The following is a 15,259-nucleotide window of genomic DNA, read 5'->3' as shown; positions in this document are numbered from 1 at the left end:
TGTTCTAGTGGTGTGGCCCTGGAGTGGGGCTCGCTATGTTCTAGTGGTGTGGCCCTGGAGTGGGGCTCGCTATGTTCTAGTGGTGCGTGGCCCTGGAGTGGGGCTTGCTGTGTTCTAGTGGTGTGGCCCTGGAGTGGGGCTTGCTATGTTCTAGTGGTGCGTGGCCCTGGAGTGGGGCTTGCTGTGTTCTAGTGGTGTGGCCCTGGAGTGGGGCTTGCTATGTTCTAGTGGTGTGTGGCCCTGGAGTGGGGCTTGCTATGTTCTAGTGGTGCGTGGCCCTGGAGTGGGGCTTGCTATGTTCTAGTGGTGTGGCCCTGGAGTGGGGCTTGCTATGTTCTAGTGGTGTGTGGCCCTGGAGTGGGGCTTGCTATGTTCTAGTGGTGTGGCCCTGGAGTGGGGCTTGCTATGTTCTAGTGGTGTGGCCCTGGAGTGGGGCTCGCTATGTTCTAGTGGTGTGGCCCTGGAGTGGGGCTTTACAAGCCATCTGAAGGGCTCCCTCAGGACAGCACTCTCCAGCTGGTGCTTTACAAGACTCCACAACATCAAACACACAGGGCCCGTGTCCCAAATTGCACTCTATCACCGTTGGGCTCTGGTCAAAAGAAGGGTACTATATAAAGAATAGGATGCCATATGAGACACAGCCGGGGGCCGTGAGTTGGCCCTCACCCTTCCTCCGCTGTGAGCCTTTCTCACAGCTGTCTGTGGGCCAGTAAAACAGAACAAAGCAAATTGAAGTAGAACGGTGGCTTATTTCAGATCAGCAGGTCCTCCTGAGGTCCTCTGGGAGATCATGGTATACAAAGCCTAGGACTGAACCTTTCATCCACCATGTGACACCCGGGAGGAAACAGTGATTGACAACGACGATCAGAAGTTACAGTGGTATAAAGTGTAAATATTCAAACGGTACCTAGGTAAGTTGACAGAGAACCCCTTTCTCACTTCCAGAAATGATCTGGGGGAAGGGAGAGGAACCAGCGCTGTGTGTCCATGCCAGAAACAGCTCTAATAATACTGACAGTGAAGCCAGAAGGGAGAGGAACCAGCGCTGTGTGTCCATGCCAGAAACAGCTCTAATAATACTGACAGTGAAGCCAGAAGGGAGAGGAACCAGCGCTGTGTGTCCATGCCAGAAACAGCTCTAATAATACTGACAGTGAAGCCAGAAGGGAGAGGAACCAGCGCTGTGTGTCCATGCCAGAAACAGCTCTAATAATACTGACAGTGAAGCCAGAAGGGAGAGGAACCAGCGCTGTGTGTCCATGCCAGAAACAGCTCTAATAATACTGACAGTGAAGCCAGAAGGGAGAGGAACCAGCGCTGTGTGTCCATGCCAGAAACAGCTCTAATAATACTGACAGTGAAGCCAGAAGGGAGAGGAACCAGCGCTGTGTGTCCATGCCAGAAACAGCTCTAATAATACTGACAGTGAAGCCAGAAGGGAGAGGAACCAGCGCTGTGTGTCCATGCCAGAAACAGCTCTAATAATACTGACAGTGAAGCCAGAAGGGAGAGGAACCAGCGCTGTGTGTCCATGCCAGAAACAGCTCTAATAATACTGACAGTGAAGCCAGAAGGGAGAGGAACCAGCGCTGTGTGTCCATGCCAGAAACAGCTCTAATAATACTGACAGTGAAGCCAGAAGGGAGAGGAACCAGCGCTGTGTGTCCATGCCAGAAACAGCTCTAATAATACTGACAGTGAAGCCAGAAGGGAGAGGAACCAGCGCTGTGTGTCCATGCCAGAAACAGCTCTAATAATACTGACAGTGAAGCCAGAAGGGAGAGGAACCAGCGCTGTGTGTCCATGCCAGAAACAGCTCTAATAATACTGACAGTGAAGCCAGAAGGGAGAGGAACCAGCGCTGTGTGTCCATGCCAGAAACAGCTCTAATAATACTGACAGTGAAGCCAGAAGGGAGAGGAACCAGCGCTGTGTGTCCATGCCAGAAACAGCTCTAATAATACTGACAGTGAAGCCAGAAGGGAGAGGAACCAGCGCTGTGTGTCCATGCCAGAAACAGCTCTAATAATACTGACAGTGAAGCCAGAAGGGAGAGGAACCAGCGCTGTGTGTCCATGCCAGAAACAGCTCTAATAATACTGACAGTGAAGCCAGAAGGGAGAGGAACCAGCGCTGTGTGTCCATGCCAGAAACAGCTCTAATAATACTGACAGTGAAGCCAGAAGGGAGAGGAACCAGCGCTGTGTGTCCATGCCAGAAACAGCTCTAATAATACTGACAGTGAAGCCAGAAGGGAGAGGAACCAGCGCTGTGTGTCCATGCCAGAAACAGCTCTAATAATACTGACAGTAAAGCCAGAAGGGAGAGGAACCAGCGCTGTGTGTCCATGCCAGAAACAGCTCTAATAATACTGACAGTGAAGCCAGAAGGGAGAGGAACCAGCGCTGTGTGTCCATGCCAGAAACAGCTCTAATAATACTGACAGTGAAGCCAGAAGGGAGAGGAACCAGCGCTGTGTGTCCATGCCAGAAACAGCTCTAATAATACTGACAGTGAAGCCAGAAGGGAGAGGAACCAGCGCTGTGTGTCCATGCCAGAAACAGCTCTAATAATACTGACAGTGAAGCCAGAAGGGAGAGGAACCAGCGCTGTGTGTCCATGCCAGAAACAGCTCTAATAATACTGACAGTGAAGCCAGAAGGGAGAGGAACCAGCGCTGTGTGTCCATGCCAGAAACAGCTCTAATAATACTGACAGTGAAGCCAGAAGGGAGAGGAACCAGCGCTGTGTGTCCATGCCAGAAACAGCTCTAATAATACTGACAGTGAAGCCAGAAGGGAGAGGAACCAGCGCTGTGTGTCCATGCCAGAAACAGCTCTAATAATACTGACAGTGAAGCCAGAAGGGAGAGGAACCAGCGCTGTGTGTCCATGCCAGAAACAGCTCTAATAATACTGACAGTGAAGCCAGAAGGGAGAGGAACCAGCGCTGTGTGTCCATGCCAGAAACAGCTCTAATAATACTGACAGTAAAGCCAGAAGGGAGAGGAACCAGCGCTGTGTGTCCATGCCAGAAACAGCTCTAATAATACTGACAGTGAAGCCAGAAGGGAGAGGAACCAGCGCTGTGTGTCCATGCCAGAAACAGCTCTAATAATACTGACAGTGAAGCCAGAAGGGAGAGGAACCAGCGCTGTGTGTCCATGCCAGAAACAGCTCTAATAATACTGACAGTGAAGCCAGAAGGGAGAGGAACCAGCGCTGTGTGTCCATGCCAGAAACAGCTCTAATAATACTGACAGTGAAGCCAGAAGGGAGAGGAACCAGCGCTGTGTGTCCATGCCAGAAACAGCTCTAATAATACTGACAGTGAAGCCAGAAGGGAGAGGAACCAGCGCTGTGTGTCCATGCCAGAAACAGCTCTAATAATACTGACAGTGAAGCCAGAAGGGAGAGGAACCAGCGCTGTGTGTCCATGCCAGAAACAGCTCTAATAATACTGACAGTGAAGCCAGAAGGGAGAGGAACCAGCGCTGTGTGTCCATGCCAGAAACAGCTCTAATAATACTGACAGTGAAGCCAGAAGGGAGAGGAACCAGCGCTGTGTGTCCATGCCAGAAACAGCTCTAATAATACTGACAGTAAAGCCAGAAGGGAGAGGATATCATCTAAACAGTTTATCAGTGGCTACCTCAGCCTTATTCATTGACTACAGTTAATATGAGTCAGAACTCCCTTCCCCGTCCGAGGTGATAATGATTTTGGCACTACGTCTTTAGAATCAATGCATTAAATTCTCAGTAGGTGCTGTCAGAACAGTGGTGGCTGGCAAATAAAAGCAGGTCCCTAGCTGCCTCCCAGTCAGATCAGCATTTCAGTTTTCCATTCCACAGCAGCTCCAGTGATCAGAATTCCTTGGCATCTGAAGACGTTGGAGATTACGACATGGAATTTAAAGGGGAGACTGACTTCATCCTTCATTACAAAATAGAAAAGGATGTTGGAAGAAACGGCATGGCCACAAAAACCCAATTACCAGTAAGCATCTAAGAGAGAGAGAAGAGTGTGAGGCTGCCAAATCATTACTCCACCACTTCATCTGACATACGATTAGTTTCCTGAAATGAGTCACAAGTGATGACATCGCCCATGATATTCTCTCCGGCACTGTCTCACCTACAGTGCTGCTACATCAGCCTCTAAGAGTTAGGAGAAAACCATACAAATATCTTGACGTCTTTTGTAATGGATCTTTCGCAGCCTTGAAATGGAGATACTGTATATTCTGTATACACACCAGATACAAATGAGCCCACACAGTTAACTGACACAGTATTTTGTTATTTTTTATATTCTGAAGGATATTAAATTGAGAAATAAAAAATACATTCATTATATTGTTTTTGAACTTATTACATTTAAAATGTATCTGTGAGAAACTTTATCATAAAAGAGGAAATGAATGGAAAACTGAAACTAAAAACAACTAACAGGCCAAAGTCAATTTGATGTCTTCCAGTTGTGTGAACTCCCTTAGTTGTGCAGGAAGCAAGCATCTCTCTCTCTTTCTTTATCTCTCTCTCTTTCTTTATCTCTTTCTTTCTCTCTCTCTCTCTCTTTCTTTATCTCTCTTTCTTTATCTATCTCTCTCTCTTTCTTTATCTCTCTTTCTCTCTCTCTTTCTTTATCTCTCTCTCTTTCTCTCTTTCTCTTTCTCTTTCTCACTTTCTCTTTCTCTCTTTCTCTCTCTCAGCTGTTGAGCCTAAATCACTTCAAGACCTGTTGAGTGGAGTGTGGCAGACCGGGCTCCTGGACTGTCCCCAGCAACATCCTAGCTTCCAGACACACACACACACACACACACACACACACACGTCACTCATCACTCCGGACAGCAGACAGACGCCTTAATGGCCCAATCGAGCCGTCTGCGGTACTGCTCCCAGAACCGTTTCTGAATTTTGACAGGTCCCTGACCCATGCCAGAAGAGTTTAGCAGGATTGGGACTGAGGGTGGAAGGGAGGAAGAGTGGGTAGTCCAGGGGAAGGGAGACTGGGTAGTCCAAGGGAAGGGAGGGAGACTGGGTAGTCCAGGGGAAGGGAGACTGGGTAGTCCAAGGGAAGGGAGACTGGGTAGTCCAGGGGAAGGGAGACTGGGTAGTCCAAGGGAAGGGAGACTGGTAAGTCCAGGGGAAGGAAGGGAGACTGGGTAGTCCAGGTGAAGGGAGGGAGACTGGGTAGTCCAAGGGAAGGGAGGGAGACTGGGTAGTCCAGGGGAAGGGAGGGAGACTGGGTAGTCCAGGGGAAGGGAGACTGGGTAGTCCAAGGGAAGGGAGACTGGGTAGTCCAGGGGAAGGGAGACTGGGTAGTCCAGGGGAAGGGAGACTGGTAAGTCCAGGGGAAGGAAGGGAGACTGGGTAGTCCAGGGGAAGGGAGGGAGACTGGGTAGTCCAGGGGAAGGGAGGGAGACTGGGTAGTCCAGGGGAAGGGAGGGAGACTGGGTAGTCCAGGGGAAGGAAGGGAGACTGGGTAGTCCAAGGGAAGGGAGACTGGGTAGTCCAAAGGAAGGGAGACTGGGTAGTCCAAGGGAAGGGAGACTGGGTAGTCCAAGGGAAGGGAGACTGGGTAGTCCAAGGGAAGGGAGACTGGGTAGTCCAGGGGAAGGGAGACTGGGTAGTCCAGGGGAAGGGAGACTGGTAAGTCCAGGGGAAGGAAGGGAGACTGGGTAGTCCAGGGGAAGGGAGGGAGACTGGGTAGTCCAGGGGAAGGGAGGGAGACTGGGTAGTCCAGGGGAAGGGAGACTGGGTAGTCCAGGGGAAGGAAGGGAGACTGGGTAGTCCAGGGGAAGGGAGACTGGGTAGTCCAGGGGAAGGGAGACTGGGTAGTCCAGGTGAAGGGAGGGAGACTGGGTAGTCCAGGTGAAGGGAGGGGGACTGGGTAGTCCAGGGGAAGGGAGGGAGACTGGGTAGTCCAGGGGAAGGGAGGGAGACTGGGTAGTCCAGAGGAAGGGAGGGATACTGGGTAGTCCAGGGGAAGGGAGGGAGACTGGGTAGTCCAGGGGAAGGAAGGGAGACTGGGTAGTCCAAGGGGAAGGGAGAGAGACTGGGTAGTCCAAGGGGAAGGGGGAGTGGGTAGTCCAGGGGAAGGAAGGGAGACTGGGTAGTCCAGGGGAAGGGAGGGAGACTGGGTAGTCCAGGGGAAGGGAGGGAGACTGGGTAGTCCAGGGGAAGGGAGGGAGACTGGGTAGTCCAGGGGGAGGAAGGGAGACTGGGTAGTCCAGGGGGAGGGAGGGAGACTGGGTAGTCCAGGGGAAGGGAGGGAGACTGGGTAGTCCAGGGGAAGGGAGGGAGACTGGGTAGTCCAGGGGAAGGAAGGGAGACTGGGTAGTCCAGGGGAAGGGAGGGAGACTGGGTAGTCCAGGGGAAGGGAGGGAGACTGGATAGTCCAGGGGAAGGGAGGGAGACTGGGTAGTCCAGGGGAAGGGAGGGAGACTGGGTAGTCCAGGGGAAGGGAGGGAGAGTGGGTAGTCCAGGTGAAGGGAGGGAGACTGGGTAGTCCAGGTGAAGGGAGGGAGACTGGGTAGTCCAAGGGAAGGGAGGGAGACTGGGTAGTCCAAGGGGAAGGGAGAGAGACTGGGTAGTCCAGGGGAAGGGAGGGAGACTGGGTAGTCCAGGGGAAGGGAGGGAGACTGGGTAGTCCAGGGGAAGGAAGGGAGACTTGGTAGTCCAGGTGAAGGGAGGGAGACTGGGTAGTCCAGGGGAAGGAAGGGAGACTTGGTAGTCAAAGGGAAGGGAGGGAGACTGGGTAGTCCAGGGGAAGGAAGGGAGACTGGGTAGTCCAGGGGAAGGGAGACTGGGTAGTCCAAGGGAAGGGAGGGAGACTGGGTAGTCCAAGGGAAGGGAGGGAGACTGGGTAGTCCAGGGGAAGGGAGACTGGGTAGTCCAAGGGAAGGGAGACTGGGTAGTCCAAGGGAAGGGAGACTGGGTAGTCCAGGGGAAGGGAGACTGGGTAGTCCAGGGGAAGGGAGACTGGTAAGTCCAGGGGAAGGAAGGGAGACTGGGTAGTCCAGGGGAAGGGAGGGAGACTGGGTAGTCCAGGGGAAGGGAGGGAGACTGGGTAGTCCAGGGGAAGGGAGACTGGGTAGTCCAGGGGAAGGAAGGGAGACTGGGTAGTCCAGGGGAAGGGAGACTGGGTAGTCCAGGGGAAGGGAGACTGGGTAGTCCAGGTGAAGGGAGGGAGACTGGGTAGTCCAGGTGAAGGGAGGGGGACTGGGTAGTCCAGGGGAAGGGAGGGAGACTGGGTAGTCCAGGGGAAGGGAGGGAGACTGGGTAGTCCAGAGGAAGGGAGGGATACTGGGTAGTCCAGGGGAAGGGAGGGAGACTGGGTAGTCCAGGGGAAGGAAGGGAGACTGGGTAGTCCAAGGGGAAGGGAGAGAGACTGGGTAGTCCAAGGGGAAGGGAGAGTGGGTAGTCCAGGGGAAGGAAGGGAGACTGGGTAGTCCAGGGGAAGGGAGGGAGACTGGGTAGTCCAGGGGAAGGGAGGGAGACTGGGTAGTCCAGGGGAAGGGAGGGAGACTGGGTAGTCCAGGGGGAGGAAGGGAGACTGGGTAGTCCAGGGGGAGGGAGGGAGACTGGGTAGTCCAGGGGAAGGGAGGGAGACTGGGTAGTCCAGGGGAAGGGAGGGAGACTGGGTAGTCCAGGGGAAGGAAGGGAGACTGGGTAGTCCAGGGGAAGGGAGGGAGACTGGGTAGTCCAGGGGAAGGGAGGGAGACTGGATAGTCCAGGGGAAGGGAGGGAGACTGGGTAGTCCAGGGGAAGGGAGGGAGACTGGGTAGTCCAGGGGAAGGGAGGGAGAGTGGGTAGTCCAGGTGAAGGGAGGGAGACTGGGTAGTCCAGGTGAAGGGAGGGAGACTGGGTAGTCCAAGGGAAGGGAGGGAGACTGGGTAGTCCAAGGGGAAGGGAGAGAGACTGGGTAGTCCAGGGGAAGGGAGGGAGACTGGGTAGTCCAGGGGAAGGGAGGGAGACTGGGTAGTCCAGGGGAAGGAAGGGAGACTTGGTAGTCCAGGTGAAGGGAGGGAGACTGGGTAGTCCAGGGGAAGGAAGGGAGACTTGGTAGTCAAAGGGAAGGGAGGGAGACTGGGTAGTCCAGGTGAAGGGAGGGAGACTGGGTAGTCCAGGGGAAGGAAGGGAGACTGGGTAGTCCAGGGGAAGAGAGACTGGGTAGTCCAGGGGAAGGAAGGGAGACTGGGTAGTCCAAGGGAAGGGAGGGAGACTGGGTAGTCCAAGGGAAGGGAGGGAGACTGGGTAGTCCAGGGGAAGGGAGGGAGACTGGGTAGTCCAGGGGAAGTGAGGGAGACTGGGTAGTCCAGGGGAAGGGAGGGAGACTGGGTAGTCCAGGGGAAGGGAGGGAGACTGGGTAGTCCAGGGGAAGGGAGGGAGACTTGGTAGTCCAAGGGAAGGGAGGGAGACTGGGTAGTCCAGGGGAAGGGAGGGAGACTGGGTAGTCCAGGGGAAGGGAGGGAGACTGGGTAGTCCAGGGGAAGGGAGGGGGACTGGGTAGTCCAGGGGAAGGGAGGGGGACTGGGTAGTCCAGGGGAAGGGAGGGTGTTTTTCGTCATTAATAATATTTTGGAACTGAGGAGGGAGTTTCCCTCATCAGTGACACGTTTAAACATGTGTCCCTCATCAGTGACACCATTAAATATGCTTCCCTCATCAGTGACACGTTAAAAGATGTGTCCCTCATCAGTGCCACATTTAAAAATGTGGCCCTCATCAGTGACAGGTTCAAAGATGTGTCCCTCATCAGTGACACATTTAAAGATGTGTCCCTCATCAGTGACACGTTTAAAGATGTTTCCCTCATCAGTGACACGTTTAAAGATGTGTCCCTCATCAGTGACACGTTTAAAGATGTTTCCCTCATCAGTGACACGTTTAAAGATGTGTCCCTCATCAGTGACATGTTTAAAGATGTGTCCCTCATCAGTGACATGTTTAAAGATGTGTCCCTCATCAGTGACATGTTTAAAGATGTGTCCCTCATCAGTGACATGTTGAAAGATGTGTCCCTCATCAGTGACATGTTAAAGATGTGTCCCTAATCAGTGACACGTTTAAAGATGTTTCCCTCATCAGTGACACGTTTAAAGATGTTTCCCTCATCAGTGACACGTTTAAAGATGTTTCCCTCATCAGTGACATGTTTAAAGATGTGTCCCTCATCAGTGACACATTTAAAGATGTGTCCCTCATCAGTGACACGTTTAAAGATGTTTCCCTCATCAGTGACACGTTTAAAGATGTGTCCCTCATCAGTGACACGTTTAAAGATGTTTCCCTCATCAGTGACACGTTTAAAGATGTGTCCCTCATCAGTGACATGTTTAAAGATGTGTCCCTCATCAGTGACATGTTTAAAGATGTGTCCCTCATCAGTGACATGTTGAAAGATGTGTCCCTCATCAGTGACATGTTAAAGATGTGTCCCTAATCAGTGACACGTTTAAAGATGTTTCCCTCATCAGTGACACGTTTAAAGATGTTTCCCTCATCAGTGACACGTTTAAAGATGTTTCCCTCATCAGTGACATGTTTAAAGATGTTTCCCTCATCAGTGACACGTTTAAAGATGTTTCCCTCATCAGTGACATGTTGAAAGATGTGTCCCTCATCAGTGACATGTTAAAGATGTGTCCCTCATCAGTGACATGTTGAAAGATGTGTCCCTCAGCAGTGACATGTTAAAGATGTGTCCCTCATCAGTGACATGTTAAAGATGTGTCCCTAATCAGTGACATGTTAAAGATGTGTCCCTAATCAGTGACACGTTTAAAGATGTTGCCCTCATCAGTGACACGTTTAAAGATGTTTCCCTCATCAGTGACACGTTTAAAGATGTTTCCCTCATCAGTGACATGTTTAAAGATGTGTCCCTCATCAGTGACATGTTGAAAGATGTGTCCCTCATCAGTGACATGTTAAAGATGTGTCCCTCATCAGTGACATGTTGAAAGATGTGTCCCTCAGCAGTGACATGTTAAAGATGTGTCCCTCATCAGTGACATGTTAAAGATGTGTCCCTAATCAGTGACATGTTAAAGATGTGTCCCTAATCAGTGACACATTTAAAGATGTTGCCCTCATCAGTGACACGTTTAAAGATGTTTCCCTCATCAGTGACATGTTGAAAGATGTGTCCCTCATCAGTGACATGTTAAAGATGTGTCCCTCATCAGTGACATGTTTAAAGATGTGTCCCTCATCAGAGACATGTTTAAAGATGTGTCCCTCATCAGTGACATGTTAAAGATGTGTCCCTCATCAATGACACGTTTAAAGATCTGTCCCTCATCGGTGACACGTTTAAAGATGTGTCCCTCATCGGTGACACGTTTAAAGATGTGTCCCTCATCGGTGACACGTTTAAAGATGTGTCCCTAATCAGTGACACGTTTAAAGATGTGTCCCTCATCAGTGACACGTTTAAAGATGTGTCCCTCATCAGTGACATGTTTAAAGATGTGTCCCTCATCAGAGACATGTTTAAAGATGTGTCCCTCATCAGAGACATGTTAAAGATGTGTCCCTCATCAGTGACACGTTTAAAGATGTGTCCCTCATCAGTGACACGTTTAAAGATGTGTCCCTCATCAGTGACATGTTTAAAGATGTGTCCCTCATCAGAGACATGTTTAAAGATGTGTCCCTCATCAGAGACATGTTAAAGATGTGTCCCTCATCAGTGACACGTTTAAAGATGTGTCCCTCATCAGTGACATGTTTAAAGATGTGTCCCTCATCAGTGACATGTTTAAAGATGTGTCCCTCATCAGTGACATGTTGAAAGATGTGTCCCTCATCAGTGACATGTTGAAAGATGTGTCCCTCATCAGTGACATGTTAAAGATGTGTCCCTAATCAGTGACACGTTTAAAGATGTTTCCCTCATCAGTGACACGTTTAAAGATGTTTCCCTCATCAGTGACACGTTTAAAGATGTTTCCCTCATCAGTGACATGTTTAAAGATGTTTCCCTCATCAGTGACACGTTTAAAGATGTGTCCCTCATCAGTGACATGTTGAAAGATGTGTCCCTCATCAGTGACATGTTAAAGATGTGTCCCTCATCAGTGACATGTTGAAAGATGTGTCCCTCAGCAGTGACATGTTAAAGATGTGTCCCTCATCAGTGACATGTTAAAGATGTGTCCCTAATCAGTGACACGTTTAAAGATGTTGCCCTCATCAGTGACACGTTTAAAGATGTTTCCCTCATCAGTGACATGTTTAAAGATGTGTCCCTCATCAGTGACATGTTGAAAGATGTGTCCCTCATCAGTGACATGTTGAAAGATGTGTCCCTCATCAGTGACATGTTAAAGATGTGTCCCTCATCAGTGACATGTTGAAAGATGTGTCCCTCATCAGTGACACGTTGAAAGATGTTTCCCTCATCAGTGACATGTTTAAAGATGTGTCCCTCATCAGTGACATGTTGAAAGATGTGTCCCTCATCAGTGACATGTTGAAAGATGTGTCCCTCATCAGTGACATGTTAAAGATGTGTCCCTCATCAGTGACATGTTTAAAGATGTGTCCCTCATCAGAGACATGTTTAAAGATGTGTCCCTCATCAGTGACATGTTAAAGATGTGTCCCTCATCAATGACACGTTTAAAGATCTGTCCCTCATCGGTGACACGTTTAAAGATGTGTCCCTCATCGGTGACACGTTTAAAGATGTGTCCCTCATCGGTGACACGTTTAAAGATGTGTCCCTAATCAGTGACACGTTTAAAGATGTGTCCCTCATCAGTGATACGTTTAAAGATGTGTCCCTCATCAGTGACATGTTTAAAGATGTGTCCCTAATCAGAGACATGTTTAAAGATGTGTCCCTCATCAGAGACATGTTAAAGATGTGTCCCTAATCAGTGACACGTTTAAAGATGTGTCCCTAATCAGTGACACGTTTAAAGATGTGTCCCTAATCAGTGACACTGGATATTAAGTATTGGATTCATGTTGAGATGTTATACCAATGGACAGAACACATAGAAGGACATGTCAGCTGATGATGTAGCAAGAAAAGGAAGCCGTGTCTGTTGTACACTTTTTTTTACCCTATTTTCATTTACTCAATTAATTTATAAAATGTCCTTTTGCAATTGAAATGTGGCCATATTTTGCAATTTAGAAATGTTGCCATGGAAATAGGTCTATTATTTCCTATGTTGATGACATTTTCTTGGCAACTGGGACCATTTGGCAGTATATCTAATTATTGTTCAGAAAGAAAATATTTTCTCCCCTGAAGCAGTTGATTAGGACGGTGAAAGTAATACTGTGTCGAGCTGCCCGCATGGTCCTGTGAGATATGTAAAGTGGAGGGGAAATCCTGCTACTGCATGTCTATGTAATAGTAGCATAGGCATTCTGTCAGGTCCACCTGGATGCAGTATTCTACAGTCTGTCCACTTCCTCCTCCCAACTTTATTGCCTCTAGCACTTCCTGTTAATCAACCATGGCGCTGACTGTTGGCTACTTTTCCGCTGTCAATTTGACAGAATAAATATTATGAATAAATAAGAAAGATGAAGGTTGACTGAAACATTGTGTAACTTGACAAATTATACATTTGTGATATTACCTTTCAACAGCCGTCTCGTGTTGCTCTAACCTCACGTTAGTGCCACGCTAGTAAAATCAGTCCAGGCAGTGCTTTCTCCTACCGTAGAACACTGAGAGATGAAGACAATAGTCCAGAACTGTTGTGCTGTTTGAGAACGAGAGGTGTGAAACAGTTGACATGAAATCAATAGGCCTCTGTGTAGACGGTGAAGTGGAGGAGAAGGAGAGAAGAGAGAGAGAGAAGAACGCGAGAGAGAAGAAAAGGGATACCAGTGAAGAACAAACACCATTGTAAATACAACCTATATTCATTTATTTTCCCTTTTGTACTTTCATTATTTGCACATGATTACAACACGGTATATATATGCCAAATTACATTTGAAATGTCTTTATTCTTTTTGAACTTTTGTGAGTGTGATGTTTACTGTTAATTTCTTTTTGTTTATTATTTATTTCCCTTGCTTTGGCAATGTAAGCATATTTTTCCCATGCCGAGAGAGCGAGAGAGAGAGAGAGAGAGAGATAGAGAGAGAGAGAGAGCGAGAGAGAGAGAGAGAGAGAGAGAGAGAGAGAGAGAGAGACCCCATAAAGTAGTGGACCTTACCATCCGGCGTTCAGTGACTGTCTATCACACGTATTTGTTTTCATCTTCCCAGTCCAGCCCAGACACTGAGAGAGTCTAACTCTATCTCTGAGATTTCTATAGAGCAGAGCAGCAGGCCCTCCCACCACCTACATAGAGCAGAGGGGGGAGTAGAGCAGAGCAGCAGGCCCTCCCACCGCCTATAAAGGACAGCCATACGGAGACACTCAGACAGAAATCACACGTGTATCTGTGTAGAGGCAGAGGGAGACGCTCACAATATAACAGCCAGCCAGGAGTGAAGGAGGGGTCCACCTTGAGAGAGAGAGACAGACAGACAGACAGACAGACAGACAGACAGACAGACAGACAGAGAGAGAGAGTGAGACAGAAAGAGGAAGAGAGAAGGGGAGAGAGAGAGAGAGAGAGAGAGAGAGAGAGAGAGAGAGAGAGAGGTGAGAGAAGCAGAGAAAGAGAGAGGTGAGAGAAGCAGAGAAAGAGAGAGAGATATCAAAGAGTGATTTAATCTGAGTGTCTTGATCTCTTTTGTCCTCATGTCTAAGGATTAAGTAGAGGATCTACAGTACTGGGGGGATCTGGTCTTTCTACAGGTCTCTATATGAGAGAGGAGTCACCCACCTGTCTTGTAGATCTGGACTGATGTCTTTTACAATGGTGCGTACGGCTCCCCCAAGCCGCTTCCTTTTCTCCGACATAAGCATGATGTCAGAGGACGAGGACGAGGAGAACGGCGGCAGCGAGAGCTCGGGCTCCGACTCACAGAAGTCCTCCTTCCGTCTCAATGGCGGCTCCAACGGGTTTCAGATCAAGGTGGGAAGCAGGAAGAGGAAGTTCTGCGGAGTTGCCGGGAGGCTGGCGGGGCCCCCGATGGTGGCAGGGGCCCCGGTGGTGGAGGTGCGGCAGCGGAACGTGGCAAACGCTCGAGAGAGGGACCGCACCAACAGCGTGAACACGGCCTTCACTGCCCTGAGGACCCTCATCCCCACCGAGCCAGCCGACAGGAAGCTGTCCAAGATCGAGACTCTGCGGCTGGCGTCCAGCTACATCTCCCACCTGGGTAATGTGCTGCTGGTGGGCGAGGCGTGTGGGGATGGGCAGCCGTGCCACACATCCACACCCCCATTCCACCACCACACCCTCCACAGTCTCAGCCCCTCGCCCGGCCGGGGCTCAGAGAACCAGCCCAAACACATCTGTACTTTCTGCCTCAGCAAGCAGAGGAAAATGGTGAGTGCCACTGGAGGGGCAGAGCTACTGTATGACTGACAGGAGAGTGGTATGGTGTGAATGCTAAGGGTCAAGGGTCTGATTGGTTGAAATCCTCCCAGAGAACAATAACTAAACTAGGCGTTCATGGAGTCCCTTTAAGTGGTCTTTCAACTTCCAAACACAAACTATTTTAGAGTTAGGTCTGGGTTCTTCTTTCAGGTAAATCTGTCATTGAGAAAATGAGCATTTCATAACTGGGGGCTGCGACTTGTGGCCGAACCCCTCATGGCTAAAGGCTGGGTTTTGGTCCCACGTTATTTGGATAGTCCCCTATAGATAGTCTACATTGGTTCAAAATGTCACCAAACTATCATTAGTTTGATCACAAGAATATGTTAAATTAATTAGGTAGGATTAACGGAAAAAAGTTAGGGAAATACTTGGATATATTCACCCTCTTTAATGTTGCCTTTTCGTTCAAATCAGTGTAATACTATAAGACTATAGTTATTAATGAGGATCCAATTTCATCCTAACCTGACCGTTGCACATCTAAGCTCATTTCTGTGGGAATGGTTGACATGTGTCAGACCCCCGCAGTGTGAAATCTACACCTCTGTTCCCTACCACTGGTGGAGTTGATGGGATCAGTCAGAGCAGAAACACTGAAGTAAAATCTCATTACTTTAGACCTGCATCATATATTACATTTAGCAGGCACTTCTTTCCAAAGCGACTTACAGTAGTGCGTAGATACATTTTCTTCTGGGTGGCTCCAGTAGGAATCAAACCCACGGTCCTGACATTACAAGCACCATGTTCTACCAACTGAGCCACGCAGGAC

The 15,259-nt window shown here is 49.5% G+C and overlaps 1 protein-coding gene across 1 annotated transcript; it reads left to right on the top strand.

Moving 5' to 3' along the window:
- The first annotated feature begins 13,717 nt into the window (after positions 1-13,717).
- LOC129856773 (basic helix-loop-helix transcription factor scleraxis-like) lies at positions 13,718-14,472 on the top strand. The gene has a single exon (XM_055924489.1). It carries the CDS (start codon positions 13,846-13,848, stop codon positions 14,470-14,472), a length of 627 nt encoding a protein of 208 aa, XP_055780464.1. The 5' UTR covers positions 13,718-13,845.
- The last annotated feature ends 787 nt before the right edge of the window (positions 14,473-15,259 follow it).

Source organism: Salvelinus fontinalis, chromosome 6, assembly GCF_029448725.1.
Source record: "Salvelinus fontinalis isolate EN_2023a chromosome 6, ASM2944872v1, whole genome shotgun sequence".
Classification (NCBI taxonomy): Eukaryota; Metazoa; Chordata; class Actinopteri; order Salmoniformes; family Salmonidae; genus Salvelinus; species Salvelinus fontinalis.
This window is presented reverse-complemented; position numbering and strand designations above follow the sequence as displayed.

What these genes read in the sequence shown, in the direction of transcription:
- LOC129856773 (XM_055924489.1), top strand. Translation starts at nt 13,846, where the DNA reads ATGTCTTTTACAATGGTGCGTACGGCTCCCCCAAGCCGCTTCCTTTTC.